Source organism: Clinocottus analis, unplaced genomic scaffold, assembly GCF_023055335.1.
Source record: "Clinocottus analis isolate CAN_PGR_092001 unplaced genomic scaffold, fCliAna1.0.p SCAF_8, whole genome shotgun sequence".
Lineage (NCBI taxonomy): Eukaryota > Metazoa > Chordata > Actinopteri > Perciformes > Cottidae > Clinocottus > Clinocottus analis.
The window spans coordinates 7,550,738-7,563,273 of record NW_027176240.1 but is presented as its reverse complement, the minus strand read 5'-3'; the positions used below and the strand labels follow the sequence as shown (position 1 = coordinate 7,563,273).

General features: G+C 40.1%; 2 protein-coding genes across 2 annotated transcripts; both read left to right on the top strand.

Moving 5' to 3' along the window:
* Positions 1–490: 490 nt before the first annotated feature.
* On the top strand, positions 491–2,597 carry LOC137779788 (autophagy-related protein 16-1-like). Its single transcript, XM_068567978.1, has 7 exons — positions 491–600; positions 682–745; positions 840–924; positions 1,136–1,209; positions 1,692–1,943; positions 2,075–2,147; positions 2,547–2,597. Exons 1-7 carry the CDS (start codon positions 513–515, stop codon positions 2,595–2,597), a joined length of 687 nt encoding a protein of 228 aa, XP_068424079.1. The 5' UTR covers positions 491–512.
* A 1,206-nt stretch (positions 2,598–3,803) lies between these two features.
* On the top strand, positions 3,804–5,019 carry tex36 (testis expressed 36). Its single transcript, XM_068568530.1, has 4 exons — positions 3,804–3,962; positions 4,058–4,198; positions 4,394–4,468; positions 4,553–5,019. Exons 1-4 carry the CDS (start codon positions 3,912–3,914, stop codon positions 4,859–4,861), a joined length of 576 nt encoding a protein of 191 aa, XP_068424631.1. The 5' UTR covers positions 3,804–3,911; the 3' UTR covers positions 4,862–5,019.
* The last annotated feature ends 7,517 nt before the right edge of the window (positions 5,020–12,536 follow it).

The following is a 12,536-nucleotide window of genomic DNA, read 5'->3' as shown; positions in this document are numbered from 1 at the left end:
AATAGCAAAAGTACAAATACTCATATCCCTTTCAAAGCAAAATCTTATTTTATTTTATATTCAGTAGTGAATATAAAATAAAATAATACTTACAAATTGAACAGCATCTTTAGCATTTAAATAAATGTTCTGGAGTAAAAGTCCAAAATATTTCAAGTTTAAGTAAATATGATATAATATCATGTTATTTTATATTGTACTATATATAATATAGTATTGTATTGTAATGTACTATATTATATTATATATAGATGCATTATATTATATTATAAAGGCAGGGACAGGTTAATGGTCAGACGATATAATGCAGGGGAGTGTGGGGCAGCTGACTGACTGAACTGGGAGGAGCTGTGAAACTTTGCTTAAGGCGTTTCATTCCTGTGCTGACAGACAGGCTGTGTACGTGTTGACAATCATTTCCTCCTCGACCGAAATAAAGTGGCTGCGCAAGACTTATTAAACCTCGCGCATTTTTTGGGACGGTGTGACAGATTCGGCGTTTTTTTTTTACGATGGCAAGCTGGAAGAATCACGTGCGTGTTCAACTGCAACAGAGAGACAAAACTGAGAAACTCCCGTACGTTGGCGTCTTCACAAGCTGTAAGATTACCTTTTTATTATTTCAGCCTTTGCAATACTGATGTTCTCGCTGTTTCAGGACATGTGCCTCTTTTCTTCTAGTGTCTCAGTTAGAGGAACGTTTTGAAATTCGCAAACAAATTTTGGATGATTTTCAGCCCAAAAGGTCAGACTTTTGGCCTTTCTGATGATCTGGATGTTATTGTTGTTGTTGTTGTTGTTTTAATGCAGTATTTTTAAAAATGTATATATATTTTCAGTTTAGAAAGAGGTGGATATGAAGTTGGGAAAAACATCAGACTCCTTCAACTCCAACTGAGAGAGAGCGAACACCTCGAAGAAAAGGTAATAGTAAACACTTTAGGAAATAAGTAACGGCTATCATTTTACTATATAAGCAGAAGCAGTTTGCACCAATATTTGTTATAAACCTCAGGCAGCTGTCTGATGATTAGAATAAACATTACATGTTTTCAGGGCAGGCAGTGACCTTTTGAACTGGTGTGGTCCTCACTTTATCAGCCATTCAATCAATTCATCCTTCTCTTTTCCCCAGCTGTCTCAGACTGTCTCAGATCTGACCACCGTCCTCTATCTGAAAGAGGCTGAACTGCAGTACTGGCAGTCACGGTAATTTCAAGTTTTTACAACAGCCATCTCAATGTTGCTCTTTACCAACTTGAATAACTGACTAACTGTACTCCCTTACATTAAATCCACTTATCAACCGTCACTGAAAATTGATGAAATGCTCAATTAAAAGCTATTTTGTGAACTCTTAGCAAAGTTATTTTCAAATACTTTCCCATAATCGCTGTATATGTAACTTAGTGAATAAAAGAAGGTTAATATGGTCAGTTTGAGCATAAAGTGACAGAACAACAGACTTGATCAAGTTTTTCCAGCGCTGTATTTGATAACTAACAGGTTAAAATCATAAACGAAACACCTCGATGAAGAAGCATAAAACCGCTTTAACCCGTTGGTGTTCTTCTGTACTTGTGGATCAACTTGTGACTTAAAGTCCAACATCCAAACATTTGAAGTAACGATTCCCGGAGGTGATTAAAGAGAGAGTGAATCCACATGTCACTATTCCTTGTCTGTTTCAGTGTGTCCCACTACCATCAAGAGGCACTTACTCTGGCCAAAGGGACTAACTCCCTTAAGGCGACCCTTTATGAGTTTGAGTTCACCATTGAGTGTCAGTCCAAAGAGTTGGCCGCGCTGCGTGCGGAGCATAAAGAACTACATGAGGCAATGACACAAGCTTGGAGAGAGAAAGAAGAACTTTTGCAGCGATGGATGCAGGAGAAGAGGGAGGAGGCAGACCGGTTGAATAAATACAACGAGACGCAGGAAAGGTAAGACGACGTGATCTCCCTGTGACTTTTTAAAAAGCTCAAACACTTTACCCACTTTGAATACACACATAACATAGCCACAGTTTTGGAGATCTTAAGTTGTCATTAACTGACTACCGCTTTCCCCCCAGATGGCAACATTTGGCCAAACGGCTGAAGAAGCACCGCCATAGGGAAGAGATGAGGAAGGAGCATGTTCCCATAGTGACGAGCTCTTGGAGCGGCCAAACAGAAACGCCTGCATCAGTCATTCAGAGTAAGAATCAGCATCCTCTTCAAAATATGAATGCATAATGTAGTATGAGCAATCAAACGGCTGCCTCTTAATTTCAAACCATTAGTTCACCTCAGTGCTGCACACACAGCGACCCTTGGAGGCACCGAGAGCATCCTTATGACCTTCTTAATTAAGAGGCTTGCTAGTTGATGAGGTCAAGACAATGTTACTGTGATCAACAACGCATTAACAGCGCTGATGAGGACCCATTTAGCCTTCATCAAATAACTCAGCGGGCTTGGAGGGAATGATACCAGAAGTCAGCTCAAAGCCAATCACCCAAGTGATTATTAAGTGCCTAATATTCATGTATCATATCCCCACAGCCAGACCACTACCGTAACTTTGTTGTGGCTTTTACTTTGGTGCTGGACTAGAATAAAGACGATGAAACCCTGTGACTTCAGTACGCAGCCATTGTTATGCATTCGTGTGCTTCCACCTGATTATCGGGAACTGAACTAGACACGACAAGACGTAAAAACTGAGGCGTGGTTGGTATTTTACAGCGCGATTCCAGAATGTTCTGAGTTGATGGACTTAAATTTGACTCCTTTTCAAGACAAAATACATAAATATAGAACTAGGTCTGAGTGTCAATATGGGTGCTCACGCAATATGTTTGGACCCTGGATTCAACTGTATGTTGAACGTAACCTACAATCTTTTTGTCTTGCTCATCTTGTACTCCGGGATTAATAATACAACAGATGTACACCAGGGGCACTCGGACCACAGCCATGTCTCAGCGCTGGCTAAAGTCAGTTCTCAGCACAAAGGTTTACATTTTCCATTTCTCTAATATTTGCCCATAATTTAAGCCAGAAAGAGTCCAACGGAGTGACACCTTCTGTCTGTTTCATTAGCCTAAAGATGTATTTAAATATCTACCCTATTCTCTAAGTGTATTGATTTTGACTTTCTTAAGAACGCCCGCATGCAACATGTTGCTACTTTTAACATACTCTTTCCCTAATGTCGATTGCGCTCCATTTATCTTATCACATCTTGACTTTGTCCTCGTTAACAACCATAACATAAAGATTTTTAAAAATCCTTCTACTTGTACCATCTAGTTCCTATCATTTGCATTGCAGAAGCTGGTGTTGTTGTAAAGTCAGGGCTTGTTATTAGTCACTATGTGCCTCTTCCAACTCGTGTTTCATTGTGAAGAAAATCATGTGAATCTTTTTTATTTCCCTGTCAAACAATGCATTTGAAAATAAATAAATTGTACTTTTTAACATATTATAAACATGCTTTGAATAATTAGCATTTCTATTTAAGATGGACAATTCCATTTGAATTGTTATGTATTGTTGTTTTTCTCAATCCAGTGTTGTAAAAAATAAAGTCACTTATATGCAAATGTATCTTCTGTCGTCCATCGAGAAACCTAACATATATTTTAAAATATTCAAACAATATATTTGACATATAATCGCTTAATTTAGTAAAATTGTATATTTGACAGTTTAATTTTGATTGTATTCTATGACGGTATTCCCATTCCACATCGCCGTGGTGAGACGCGATCAAATTGCAGGTTGTGTGAGCGCGCAGCAGCATGTTTCCATGGTCACCAGTGTGTTTGCATTACCGTTAGTTGTTAAGTTGGACACTGTGTGTGTGTGTGTGTGTGTGTGTGTGTGCTGTGCTGTTTTAGTGAAACTACTCTCAAACTGTGTAAAATGGTAAAAGGTGGAAAGCGATATTCTTCAATGAGCAAAGATGGCAAATGGGTAAGAAACTCTTCATTCCAACACATAATCGGATCATTACAAGACAACATTCCAACCTGGCGCTGTAATAAGCTTTTCTTTCATTTCTTTCTCAGTTTGCTCATCAGGTATTACCAGAAAATGCGACCAGGAGTCAAGAGCTTTGTACAAGCACTGGGATCATGCTGACTCAGGTTCAATCATCATTGCCTCAGGCTTTGAACATGGAGCGCTATCCTAAATGTAAAGCTCAGCAGGTGTGTATGTACAGTACATGATAGTGTTTGTTATGGCTGTTTTTTTTTTTTCTTCTCTCTCTCTTCTATGGCCCAGGGCTTTGAACGATTCCATTGCACTTCTGCAAAGAAAGAAACTGCCTCCTTGTTTTATCCTGTTCCACTGCATCCAGTTGTATCACACTAGATCTTCAAAAACTCTCTCTCTTTTCACAGAAATCCAGAGAATATCCGTTCTCCGAACATGACAACAAGCGTGCCTTGAAAGACAACATCTCTGTCTTCACTCACGTGAGTATAAACAGAAATGAAATGTTCTTATCCACATCGCACCTGGACAGGAACACATATCTTCTGCGTGTTGGTTTACTTCAGGAGCTGGGGCGCAGGAAGTGTCTCGATGATCCCAGACGGCAAAACTCCCACTTCTTCTACCACGATGGCGCTCACAGCAGCCCAGAAGGGAACATTACGGTCCACCAGACTGACTTCACGACGAAGCAGGCGCTTAATGTCCCAGTCGGCACCAGGCGGTTCCCCCGCAACCACCAGCAGAAGTCTGCGGAGGCAGCTTTGTCGCACGCAGGGGAGAAATTCTTGTGGTTCGGCAGAGTCGACTCCAACGAATCAGATACCCTGCAAGTGCTCGCAGCTACCAACAGCTCGGCACCATCCAAGGCCTAAGATAGCAATAGGTGCTCAGAAACTAGACAAAACCTAAAGCACAGCTTTTTTTAAGAAAGAGAAATAGATATTTAGGAGCTGGTGTAGCATAGGAGAAGGTCATGTGAACTTTCTGGAGGTCCGGCAGTCAAAATAAAAAAACTGAATTAGAAACATGACATGGTATTTTGTCTTGTTTTCAAGAGCTCTGGAGTATTTGAAGCTCGAGCAATATATCATTAGTGCATCTCATCATATACTTAACAATATTCGAGTGCACTTGACCATGCTGTTTTGAGACATCAAGTTGTATTGGATTGTGTTTAAATATACTGAATTAATCGGCTGCATACTTGAAATGTATCGTTGTTGTACTCGAATTACTCTTTCGGTGAAGGTTTTTTACATGTTTAAATATAGGTCAATAGCTGTTGTCTAACAGTTAGACCTTCCGTATTTGGTCAATGCTTATGTTAATTACATTTAATTTAGCTGATGCTTTTATCCAAAGTGACTTTCATTAAGTGCATTCAACCGTGAGTACAAACTCAGAACAACAAGAATCAGGAAAGTACAATTTCTTCAATAAAGCAAACTAAAAAGTGCAATCAGTACGTGCCATTTAAGTGCTACTAAAGTGCTATTACTGCGCTACCCTTCTTATTCAAGGTGTAGTCAAAAATGTCGAAAATAAATCAGTCTGAGATAACCCCGATAAAGTAGTCTGGGTTAGTTTTTTATATATATATATATATATATATATTATTAAATGCGCATTAATACTTGAAATTTGAGTATAAACAGAGTTTAATCTTAAATAAAAAATCTGGAATTATTGATAAATAAGGTACTTGAAGCTTTGCACTTTTATAACATTGTCAGACGTGCGATGGACAATTTGATCAGAATACATGTTTGTCTTTTTTTTGCCAAAAACGGCTTTACCCATGATGCAACTTGACCCCAGATAGCTCAGTCAGAGATGTGACTGTGTTATGCCAGTTTCAGCCAATGCAGTCTGGAGCTGCTAACCACAAGCGGACTAAGCACACTGTGATTAATAATAGTTTAGACTTGTGCATATGGAACATGAAGTATGTGAAGTTTCACCATCATGGAACTTTTCTTAAATGAGAAAAGAGAAGCAATGAAACTGGAGGCATGGAGGTACGATGGAGGCATGATGGTCGTTCACAGTTTGGCCAGCAGGGGGCGGCAGGTCTGCATGATTCATCAGTTGGCCTGATGATCCACCAAGCTGTTCAATAACCAAGTTGTGTGAGAAATGTAATGATCAAAACCCCTGTGTAATGCGTGTGCTCTGGAGAAAATGTGTGCGTGTGTGGGGGGAGGGGGGTGGAATAATTAGAAAAATAATCCAGCTATTTTTATTCAATGCATATCAACATGAAGACATTAATTTAGAGCATGTTAAATAAATTAAGCTTGATTTGAGTCATAATGCATGGGTTTGTTTCACCCGTGGGGATGAAAGAGGTGTGTGTGTGTGGGGGGGGGGGGTGTCTCCTGTAAGAAAAGAGAAAGCGTGGGAGAATAACAGAGAACACGGCTCAAAGAAAGGCACTTAAGTGAAGAGCATCCCCAACCACTTTCTCCAGGAGTTGATGTTTTCTCCAGAGTACGTTCTGACCAGCTGCCTTCTTTCTTTAAGTAGCCACCGGGGAGATGGGTTTTTCTCTCTTTGTTTCAGCTGTATTAATTAGCTGATCCACAGACAGCACCAACCTTGTAGGAGTTTGTTTCACTTTTAAAAGGTGATGCACATCTCGTGGTTTTTATGCAGCGATAGGGAAGAAAAAAAGATCCATCTGGAGCCGCTGCCCCTTTTTGTATTTTCACTTTGAGATCATTTTGCACGTTGCTGCCAAAAAACTGATTCCTTGATGCAGGTGCACGACCGACGCCGAGCTGCAGGGCGAGGTGTCTTTTGATTTGATTTTAATGACCATACCTTTTGATGAAACAGGAAAAAAAAAAGAACCAAAAAAAAAAAAAAAACAGGTGGGCAGATGAAAAAAGGTTGCAGCACTATTTCAACACTATCTTTGACGTGTCAGTGACACGGAAACCTACAGTAGCCTAGATCAGTGGTACGTGAGATTTCAAAAAAATATGTATTTAAAATAAGCATCCATTAAAAAATACATTAGCTATTTTATAAATGTTCAATAAAAAATAAGATGATGAACTGAATTGTATATATTCTAAATATTCCGGTTAGGGGTACTGAAAAAGTATTTCGTAGGGGGTACATCACTGAAAAAGATTGAGAACCACTGGCCTAGATGTTCCCACTTATAATAGTCAGATAATGAATTAATCTTCAAGAAGAGTGGCGTGGACGAGAGGGAAAAGAGGTGTTTATTAATGACGCTGTGTTTTGACAGTTGGTTCTGTCTGCCACCTCTGTCCCTGTGGGTGCAGTTTGCAGACTTCACTTTGCTTGAGACTCGAACAACAACTCCTCCGCACGAAAGCCACCAACACTTCATAATCAGGAACTCTCATTAGCTCTGTCAGAACAGCAGTAAGGGGTTTGAATACTTCACATTGGAGAGGAGAGCGTGCTGAAACAAAGATGTCGCGTCAATCATTAGTCAGTGTGGTTGGGTGTAATGTATGTGCCACGGTGTATGCGATCTATATGTATATCATGTAGAGGCGAGACCGCGAGTATATGTAAATACAGCTGCTTGGTGGAATATCAAACCTTGTCCCAAGGACAAAAGACACATCTCAGTAAACAAGCATTCAACCACCAAAGCCTTGCACTTCATGAATATTAAATCAGACACTTTGAATCCTGCCTCTTTGGTGTTAGGAGGCCCGAGTCTGGATTCTTACCATTCACTGTGATTTATTCGCAGGTGCATGTGTCTCTTTGATGTGATGAGTTGAGAGGTTTTGCACCTGTTAGAGGAAAAGAAAAGCTTTGAAAACAAGAGGTGGATTTGCCAGACAGTCAAAATGACAGCAGCAGAAGTGTGTGTGCGTGTGTGTGTGTGTGTGTGTGTGTGTGTGTGTGTGTGTGTTGTTTTCAAAAAAAAATAGGCTGTTGTTCTGTTTTGACATACTCTGTTGTGCAAAATCACTTTTTGTCCAACACAATCGAGCTTTTCTTCGTCTTTTTTTGGGGGGGGGGGTCTCGTTTCAGTTTTGACATCTGCTCTGACACTGTGGCGTTGTGTGTTTTGCGTTACGTCTATTACCTATTCATTAAAGATGTGACTTAAGAAGAGAGTTGCCATGGAGATGTTTCGGTTAAATCGCATAACTCAACGGTTTCTCCGGGTTTTCTTTTTTTGCCAATTTTAATTAATGTCGAGCTTCCATGATTTCTTTAGATATTTTTTTTTCTCTCTTATATTATTTTTAATAAGGTGTCAAGGCCCACAGTGGGACTCCTAACCTTTCATCTAGTTCAGCATCCTGTGCAAATACCAACTGCAAAATCCAACGCAGCCACAGAGTTGACTCCCATGGCTTAAACCACCTCACCGTAAGACTCCTTCTAATCTCCTGTCAGTCATTCCACTTGCAGTACACTTCCAAATCTCTGGAAGTGTCTTTTGTTTTCAAGCAACCAGTTGGTGATTGTACCCCCCCCCCCCCCTCCCAGCAGCCTCGTGGTCCTTGTTCCAGTAATGGTCAGAGGCCCTCCAGAGTCTGATGGCCGGTGATAAAAGTGCCCGGCTATCTAATTTCCACAGAGGACAAGATAACATCGTGAGAACATTCCCATCACTCGAGGAGTTTGTTCAGTGGAGATAAGAGGTCCCCCAGCTCAGCTCTGTGTGTGTATTTTTTGTGTCTTCGCACCGTACATGTGTGTTTAAGCGGAGTACTCTGAGCTTGTTAGCTGCAGTGCTGCTCCCCATGTAGCAGCTGTGAGGTCCGCGGGCCTGACTGACATCATGGCAGCGAGCGGCGCTGCAGAAAGACTGCCTCAGAAGATCCGACCTCTCCTTGCACTGCATCGCACTCCTACATGTATTTTTAAAACCTCCGACACGGTTTGCATGCTAATTTGTGTGTAGGTGGTGAGGTATAATTACATTAGGCTGGTTGTAAATAAAAACTTACTAACATGTAGTCTGTTCAAGTATCGCACCCGCAAGGGAACAAGCAAGTAGTTTATGCTAGGGTGGAAAAAAAATGTCATGCATATTTTAAAATGAAGAAAATTGTATTCAAGAATGTGTCAGTTTGCAAGCATAGCTGATGTAGCTGCGGTTAACAGCAATATGTATACTAAATAAGAGTGAAAAAGATTGATTTGGATTAAGTCCTTGGATGTGAAATTTGATATTGAAGTGTTTTTTCAAGCAGAACAAGCTTTTGGGATTCCTGATCTTGTGTTTTGTTGTATATTTAGAGTCAGGGGCAACAATGGACACGTCTATCCTCTGCTCAGAAACACACTTTTACCTCAAAGAGTGGCTCAGTTTGACTTGCCACGTTTGTATAATATTACCATGAATTTCATCACTACTTAGGAAGCTCCACCTCTTAGTTTCATCTCGTCTGTTTCTCCTTCATCACCTCAGCATCACAGCATTGGAAAAAATATCATTTCCAGATCAGGAACCGGTTTACTCCCCAAAGAATCGGCTGCTTTACACTGTTTCTCACACTTTGTGTGTATAGACTGATGTGAATTTTAACAAATGAAGTTAGTCACGTTTGAGATTGTCCTCTTATTAGTAGAGACAAATTATGTTTCCTCCGGTTGATTTTCTGTGCTCACAGTAAAGATACTGTTATTTTTTTTGGGGGGGGGGGGGGAACTTTCCTGCTTTTAGGTCCAAAAACAGCAACGAAGTCCAATTAACTGTTTTCCCACTTATTCTCCAGTCAAAGGGGTGAATCTGCTTCATTTGCATTCTATTGGAGGCATAAATATAAGCCAATGACGGAATCCTTGTCTCTCTTAAATGCTGCTCTGCATGTGTCAGAGGCCTTAATGTAGTGGAATATAATTAGATGGGAGTGCGGTCAGAGTGGTATTGTGTGGCTTTGTTTGAATCATATTATGCATCTCAAAAGACTTTCTACTGCTGCACTATATGTGCACTTAGTGCAGGAGGTACTGTGTATGCAGTACAATGGCACACTCTTATCAATCTGACATCATTATCAAATGTAAATTACACTCCAGTGAGTTTCTCATTACAAAATCCCATATTTAGTGGAGATCATAAGTTGTTGTAATTATCAATTTAACAGTACCTCCACTTTTAGGCTAATGATGATTTATCTAAAATCATAAGAGAGGTCATTCCGGAGATAGATGGTTACCCATTGTGACACATACAAGGTTATTTCAAATACAACTAGATTGTTTAATTGAATAGATTTGTATGAATGTTCGGATTGAATGAGTAAATAGATTCAAAGTGTATTTTGATATTGAGGACTAAAGCAAAATAGCGTAGCATTACAATATGCATTCAGGACCAAGCAAAAGGAAATGCTATGCAATAAGGTGATTAACTACCAAAGACTGATTCAAGGTTGCAGTGAAATATTCCTTCAAATGAAGTAAAGAGTGGAGCAGCATAAGAATAACTCGTCTTTAAAGATTAACATAACCCTTGGAGGTGTTATTGTATCCCAGTACCCAAGTCAAGACTTCAGCAGGTGCAGAACAGCTCTCCCTCTCTGTGAGTTACTGCATTAAGTCCCTCAAATTTAGTAGCACAATCATGAGCCTCCCGTTCACTCTCAGGAGTAGAAGAATCGCTTTGCATTTTAAAAAGGTCAAACACTCAGATCTCTGCCAGGAGGAATTGAGGGAAGAAATAATGTCTCTCTGCAGAAATATGCAGTCGCACACTACTGATCCTCTCAAATACCCACTGTACAGTGAAGAGATTAGAGGTGTGTGTGTGTGTGTGTGTGTGTGTGTGTGTGAGTCTAAAGTGGTTGGGTTGTGTGTGTGTGTGTGTGTTTTGACTGTCATCCTCCAGCTAGTTTATAAACAAAGGCAAATCAAACCCTAATCGTGTGCACATTTTAATAATTTCCAGGACTGTATTGATTTAGTGCTACCAGGATCTTAAGCTAGGGACTTGAGTATAATACACACACGTGTGGAACATAGTCATCTAATTTAATTGTTATTTGAAATGTGCCGAGGCAAAGCACTTGAAGGTGATTTACTTATAGTGACCTATAATAAACATAACAAAGGATAAGCTTCTAAATAGCAAACACAGTCTTTTGTAGGATTAAAGCTGTAACAATGAGGCAGATGTTGAACTCATACGCTATATTTAACTATAAATTAAATGACAACACGATGGGAAATCTTTCACATGTGGCTGACAACTTTAAGAAAACATTTAGTTCACATCATGCGTGCAATTTCACAACATTTAATAATATACTGCATTGTTGACCTGTGCATTCGTCATTAGACTTCAGTGAGTAAGTGCCTTTGTCCTTTATTTGGGAGAAAGATAATTCTTCACATAAATCAGATTTTACCGTTTCCTCTGCCTCTTCCTCCGCCTGTCATCCATCCGCTCTGCTGCCATTGAAAACATATGCTTCAGTCGGTGTCCCCTGTTGGCTGCATGGTGTTGGTCTTTGGAGTGTTTGGGTTTATGCCCAGTACTTACATTGTGCTGGAGACAAAATGACCACAGGGAAAGATGCACTCAGGACAGGGCCAAGAGCCCCCCAGGCCCGGGACCACACACACAGTGCACATGGTACAGAACAGCAAGACACAGACTAGAAGAGGCATTAATGATTCATCCATCGCTAATGGGGATTTTCTTTGTCTTTGTGGAAAGCTCCATTTAAAGACAACTATTTGCTGGAAGTGTTGGAAAAGAATGGAGAGACTAAAGTGACCAAGGAATCCAAAGATGCTCTCTGCCATCTGCTCGGTCCGCACTGCAGAGTGAGTGAATGGACGGTGCAGAACTGTTCTATTGCTCAGACTGAGACTAAGAAAAGGGTGAATATGGATTGCATGTTTTAAGCATGACATCAAGGCACAGCTGCAGTTGCTGTGATCTGCACCTGTGGCAGGAAGAGGAGGAATGAACAGAGTAAACATGAAGTTGAGCTCCAACTCTATCTCCCAATGTAGGCTATATGTCTGTACAACAGCAGTTACAGAGGTCGACTCGCAAGTCCCCCCCAACACAACAACACCCCCTTTAGAAAGAATAGATCAGACAGACGTCAAAAAAAGAAAGTCTGTAAAATGTTCTGTTGGAATGGTTGTGATTGTAACTGTTCATGTATATTCTATCTCCCCAAAGGTCGAAATACTGTTGCAAAGTCTCTTCCACAGTCCCCTCAAAAAACTGAAATCTGGTTGAATAAATCCAACATTCATTCAACCATCTATAGATTTAATTATTGGTCTAACGTCAAATCTAAATACAGAGTCTACACGCAATGAAATCAGCCTGTATACCAAGGGTGTGTAACTTTCAAATATATAATGTAACCACCCTCTGGGTGCTGATTTTTCATAAGGAAAGTAATATTTTTTACAGAGACTCTCCACATAAGAAATGCTGAATGAGAGATTGTATTGAGTTCCAGAAGATAGTGGAAAACAGTCGCTCAATAGCCAAATTAAAGCATGTTTTTAATTAAGTGAAGATTGATTTTTACACATCACTAAATGAATAGACTGCACAGGTTAGCAAGC

Bases quoted from the DNA above. Each gene is read 5' to 3' on its own strand.
- LOC137779788 (XM_068567978.1), top strand. From the start codon at position 513: ATGGCAAGCTGGAAGAATCACGTGCGTGTTCAACTGCAACAGAGAGAC. The intron at 601-681 runs GTAAGATTACCT...CTTTTCTTCTAG, and splicing joins CGTTGGCGTCTTCACAAGCT to TGTCTCAGTTAGAGGAACGT. The intron at 925-1,135 runs GTAATAGTAAAC...TCTTTTCCCCAG, and splicing joins GCGAACACCTCGAAGAAAAG to CTGTCTCAGACTGTCTCAGA.
- tex36 (XM_068568530.1), top strand. From the start codon at position 3,912: ATGGTAAAAGGTGGAAAGCGATATTCTTCAATGAGCAAAGATGGCAAA. The intron at 3,963-4,057 runs GTAAGAAACTCT...TTTCTTTCTCAG, and splicing joins TGAGCAAAGATGGCAAATGG to TTTGCTCATCAGGTATTACC. The intron at 4,199-4,393 runs GTGTGTATGTAC...CTCTTTTCACAG, and splicing joins CTAAATGTAAAGCTCAGCAG to AAATCCAGAGAATATCCGTT.